Source organism: Arachis ipaensis, chromosome B07 (genome assembly GCF_000816755.2).
Source record: "Arachis ipaensis cultivar K30076 chromosome B07, Araip1.1, whole genome shotgun sequence".
Taxonomy (NCBI): Eukaryota; Viridiplantae; Streptophyta; class Magnoliopsida; order Fabales; family Fabaceae; genus Arachis; species Arachis ipaensis.
Genome location: NC_029791.2, coordinates 579,588 through 585,571, shown reverse-complemented (window position 1 = coordinate 585,571; position 5,984 = coordinate 579,588). Strand labels below are relative to the sequence as shown.

The 5,984-nt window shown below is 31.4% G+C and overlaps 1 protein-coding gene across 1 annotated transcript in view; it reads right to left on the bottom strand.

Annotated features, from left to right (window-relative positions):
• The window catches only part of LOC107609107 (NAD(P)H-dependent 6'-deoxychalcone synthase), a 5,873-nt gene continuing 1,370 nt past the window's right edge, over positions 1,482 to 5,984 (bottom strand). Inside the window, exons 3-4 of the mRNA XM_016310942.2 lie at positions 2,671 to 3,061; positions 1,482 to 2,352 (exon numbers count right to left, since the gene is read on the bottom strand). Of these exons, the coding sequence (XP_016166428.1) occupies positions 1,719 to 2,352; positions 2,671 to 3,061 (1,025 nt within the window). The 3' untranslated portion in view covers positions 1,482 to 1,718. The remainder of the gene's footprint in view (positions 2,353 to 2,670; positions 3,062 to 5,984) is intronic.

Genomic DNA, 5,984 nt, shown 5'->3' with positions numbered 1-5,984 from the left:
AAATTTTGTGCCTTTATCTTGTATGTTTGTTCTCCGCCATTGTTTTCATAAACAAACAATGAAACTTCAACTATCAACGTTCAACACACACCACAAATCAGAACTCCCAAATTACCCTTGGATATTTCTGGCAGCAACAACTCTTTGATTTCGATAACTTACAGGTGGGCAGATAAGCTTTTAGTGGTTTCTTAAAACGTCTTAATAAATATTAATTAAGCTACAAGTAGTTTAATTAATATTCAACCACATATTACCATTCGCAAAGTATAGGTAAATAATAAAAATATTAAATAATGTGAATAATAGATATATTAGATATTCAATTTAATAGGTATACAGATGATTATGTTTATTATTTTTAATTAAATAGTTATTTTTTTATTTAATTTACTCATACACAATTAACAATGACTGAATATTAAATTTATTAGGTGTGCAGATGATTATCTTAATTTTAAAATTCAGGAGATAATTTAAAAAAATATTTTTTTACTTTATTAAATCAATTTTAGAATTCATTATTTACATTATTTACAAAAATTACTATCTACCTAACAAAACCTATTTCCATTTTTTCTGATTGGGAGAAACATTTTATAGTTGGGAGCCGCTCAGATAAAAACGTTGAAAACGTCTTTTTATAAATATGTTTTTTAATAATTAAAATTTAGCATATATAATCGACTAAATTGTGTTATTTTTGTCAAAATTAGGTTAGACAAATTGATTTGACCGAAAAATGGTGAATCAAATTTTGAACTGGTCTAAATTAATATTATTTTTTATAGAAAATGACTACAATACTCTATTATAGAAAATGACTAAAATACTTCTATTATATATATTAATTTTGAAAATCCTAAATTTTAGTGCTTTATTTTTCGGGCAATTTAATTAAATTGTTTCACTCTCAATATTATGCAAATATATTGTTTCCAAATCTAATACGCAAATACATTGATTCACGTATCTATATAAACTGCTATTGGCAGTAACGGTTTACAGATTGTTTATAGATATGTGAATCAATGTATTTGCGTATTAGATTTAGAAATAATGTATTTGTGTAATATTGAGGGTGAAACAATTTATTTAAGTGGCCCTTATTTTTTTATCCTAGGATTAGGATTTAGAATTTTTATATATATTATGTTTATAATCACTTAGATTTATATATCATCATATTTTTTTGTATTATGTAACATGATCAACTAATCATTTTCCTTAAAACTCATGCATCTTTAATTCTTTAGATCACCGAAAACAAATATGAGTAATAATTATCCAAGGTTGAAATGTTTTGAAGACAATATGGACATTTTTTTATTTGTTATTTTTTCCAATAATCGTTGTCACTTCCCAGTCACACACCTAGCCAAAAGTTAGGCGAAAGTTACAAGACACAGCTCAAAACAAAAATACAACCTGAAAGCATAACACAATTTAAACTCTTTTCTTTTTTGTTTATGAATTGGTCGTTTAAAATAAAAGGTTGAACTTTATAAGACTTTAATACAAGGAGGATATATAGCCAAAAGAAACACACAAGTACAGTAGAATTATATGTAAGTACAATAACTCATGCATTCTCATGTATAATAAAAGACCTATAAAACGAAGACAAATGCGGGAAATTTAACTTGGGTGTAGATATTACATATCCATGATAGATAGTTTATTTAGAGAGAGAGCATAGCATTAATTAGCATTATTAATTACTGATGCTCGTCTTCCTCGTCCCAGAGATCATGGAGAAGAGGCTTGGTGGGTCCCTTGATGAGTCTATCTTGATGGATTTCACTGATTTTCTTGTAATCTTCGTCCGTCAAACACCAATCGAAGATCTCCAGGTTCTGCTTCATTCTCTCCTTGTCATAGCTCTTAGCCACAACCGTCAAGCCTTGCTCGTAGATCCATCGCAGACAGATCTGAGCAACAGTCTTGGCGTGAGCGTCAGCCAGTTCCTTGAGAACGTCGTTGTCCATCACCATGTTGGTTCCCCTGCTCGAACCCTTCCTCAGAGGAGAGAAGGCAGTTACGGTGATGCCTTTGGACTTGCAGAATTCCCTCAGCTTGTGTTGCTGGAAGGCAAGGTTGACTTCCACCTGGTTCACTGCGGGAGGGATGGTTGCAAAGGAGAGAAGCTTCTGGAGTTTCTTGATGGAGAAGTTGCTGACTCCAATGGCTTTAGTGAGGCCCAGTCTCTGGCATTCCTCCATGGATTTCCAGACACCCTCCATGTCAAATGGCACCAGCTCCGACTGCTCAATGGGATATGTCACCTTTCCTGGTTTTGCTGATATGGGCCAGTGGATCAGATACAGGTCCAAGTAGTCCAGTTGAAGTGTCCTGCATTTGCATGCATGTTAATTAATTGGATCCCGCTAGAAAGACAATGGACTATTTGTACAATGTGTACAATGGACTATTAAGTTACAAAATAACATCTCTCGTACTATCTAGAATAACCATGCGAGTACTAGTGATAATAAACATCTTTCCAAAAGCTTAAACTGATGGAAAAAGATAATACTAATAATTATATCTCTAATACTTCCTAAACCTCTATTGTACACATTATATAAATAGGTTCCTCATACTTTCCCTAATTAATAACTACCAAATTGAGAGAATAGAATAGTAATAAGTAATAAGTAAGTATCGTACTTGAGTGATTTTTGGAGAGCAGGGAGAATGAGGTGAGGGTGGTTGTCAGTGACCCAGATTTTGGTGGTGATGAAGAGTTGATCCCGGGAAGAAATGAGTCCAAGTTGGAGAGCTTCTTGGATGGCTTCTCCGACGGACTGCTCAACGCCGTAAGCAGAGGCGGCATCGAAGTGCCTGTAGCCCTGCTTAATGGCCTCAACAACAGCGTCTTTGGTCGACACCTTGCTGCTCGCTTCAGGGGCAGTGCCCAGCCCAATCACTGGGATTCTGCGTTGCCCGTTCGATGATTCTAGAACCACTTCGGGGATTGCTACTGTGGCCGCACCCATTATGTATGTATGTATGTATGTGTGAGTGTGAAATGCATGCATACAGGGGTTTGCCTTGCCACCTTTATATACTTTGGATTAGGATCATTTCCCTTCAACACTACTTTGTTTTTTAGTGTGGTTGTTGGGTTTGGGTAGTAGCTATCTTTCAATTCGCTACTACCATTTTTACATTTAATAATCGATATATATGGATTTGGATCCTCTAAATTTTGAATTTCACTTTAGAGAGTAAAGTTTGATCTCTCACCTTTAAATGGTTTCTCTCTCATATCTTCTCTTGGTCCCACCTATGAAATAAATGGTGAGAGATCAAACTTTACTCTCTAAAGTAAAATTCAAAATTTAGAGAATCTATATATATATTTTAACTTTCTGTTTCATTAGATAGGCGCTGAGATAGTAAAATGTCTTTATTTGGTGTCTAAGACTTTCAACTACTCGTAGTCTAGTTTCTTTTTACTTTTGGTCAAGAAATTACTAGTCCATGCATGTATCATCATTATGCTTGATGGATGAACTTAGTTGCTTCAGTTTGGATGATCTTTTAGCGAGTTAAAATCAAATCTTAAGGTTTATTATTTAACTCGAAAAACAAATGGATCCAACTATATGAGCTGGATTTAGCTATATGAGAAGTGATAGGGAACTAGTAAGTTTTGTGATTTGTAACCATCAACTAGTCATCATTAGTGATTTTAATGGTGTGAAATTTCATCTAAATGTATGAGATTATTCACTTTACTTTTACTAGTTAAATGCTGATCAGATTTCAATAAAACTGCTGGTTCTAAATTTTTTCTATAGTTATATATGTGACAACAACATATAAAAGAGAGTGAAAAATAAATCAAAATTTAAAATTAATTATTGATTAATTGTTCATATAAAATATATATTAAAATATATAAATTATGTAAAATAACATATATAAATATATAGTTATTAATTTAGTACCTAAATTGTTACTCAACAAATTAAATAAGGTGGAAGCCAATGAGTAATAGTTCAAATGGCATATATAGTCTTCCTATACTCAATTAAGAGGTTGCTGGTTCGAGTCTCCTATCTTTGGTAAAAGAAAAAAATTAAATAAGGTGGAATAATGTCGCTGCTTTTATTTGTTGATCGATTTCATCTATAAATAGGAGAATAGTAAAAGGTTGAAAATTTTACTCAAAAATACACTTATATATACACATGCATAGACTTCGTCACTTCATCCTAAGTTGGTTTTCTATAGATTTATTTCCACTCTTCTTTCAATTTTTTACATTATTGCAATTTATCCTTCTATAAGATTTTGTTTCCTTTTATCTAAGTCTGTCTTGTTCTTTCTATCTTTGTTTCAAGTCCTTTGAAGTTATGTAAAAGTTTTTGTATATGTCTCATACATTTTGAAATTCTATAAAGTGTTATTGTTTTATACTTGTTTAGAGCAATGTTTATACTTTATACTAAAGTTTCGTTTCTATCACATTTATATTAAATTTACGTGCATGTTTATGGTTCTGCAAATATTGTATGATATTTGTCATAATTTCTTTTTTTATTGACAAAATAAAAAATTTGATGCATAAAAATTATGATTTTGCTCCTAGATACTAGATTTTGAAACATGGTTTTTTATGTTCGTTGACTCTGTGAACTTGTAGTCTTTAATCTCGAAAACATAAAACTGAACCTGCATAACATAGGTAATATCTTTTAATAAAATTGTCTCCCTTAATAGTTATGGAGCAAGTTAGAGATCCTGGCCGGCTATGACAAACAATCCAAACTGAGAGGAATTAATGTTAGGAGCAAGTTAGATAGATCCTGGCCGGCTACGAGGAACAATTCCAACTATGAGAGGAATCACGCAAATTATAACACATTGAATGAAGCCAAATTCCAAACCCATTGAGTGGCATTATTCATATATAAAAACATCCTGTTTATTGACCATACAACCTTTCTCAAGAAAATAATAAAATGAAGAGCATTACTGTTAATACATGATAAAACGGGAAAGTTTTAATTTCATGTTGTTTGATGCTTAAAAATTAAAAAAAAAGTTTACGGACCAATAACTTTATTAAATTTTGGTCAATATGTAACTAACAAAAAAAAAGAATAATTCTATATCGTTGGATGAAATCTCATACCATTAAAAATATTATTAATAACTACTTAATAACTACAAATCACAAAATTTGTTGGTCTTTTTACTTTTCAAAGTTAAAATACTTGAGTAGTACATCTCGAATATTTTGACTACTCTTACAAGTGACATATTACATGTAAAATATAAGAAAGAAAGTAGTGGCTGGTGGTGCAAACAGAGACGAAAAGACTGAGATTGAGAGACAGAGACTAAGAGACAGAGATTGAAATAAATTTCAGTATTCTGTTAAGTGTAAAATGGGAGACAAAAATTGAAACAAGAATGAAACTCTAATTTAATTTGCACAAAGAGTAAAATTGGAATTAATTAATTGAAATGAGAGTATTTTAGGTATAAAATGTTATTAAGGTTTCAGTCTCCATCTCTAAAAATTTTAGTCTTCTATCCTTACTTTTTGGAGGTACTGAAATACTGAAATTTTAGAGACAGAGACAGAAATTTTAGTACCAATCTCTGAACCAACAAACATAATACTGAATCTCAGTCTCTCAATCTCTGTGTCAGTACCTCAAAACAAACACTGTCGGAGAAACCAAATACTCAAATAGTAGTGAATAATTATGAATGGGAAAAAAATTAGCTGAATCGGTCTTTTACCACCTAACCCACATTTGAATTTCTTTGTCGTAGACTGCAGAGTAAACGGACACTAATTTGACAGGCTCGCCTATGAGACTAAAGAATCTATTTATCCATTTATCCATTTATAATATATTAAAACATAGTCTAAAATAATTTCATAATACATTTTCAATCTTCTAACTTTTTGATACTATATCATATCAATTTAAATATAATTAATTAGCACAATTTATTTA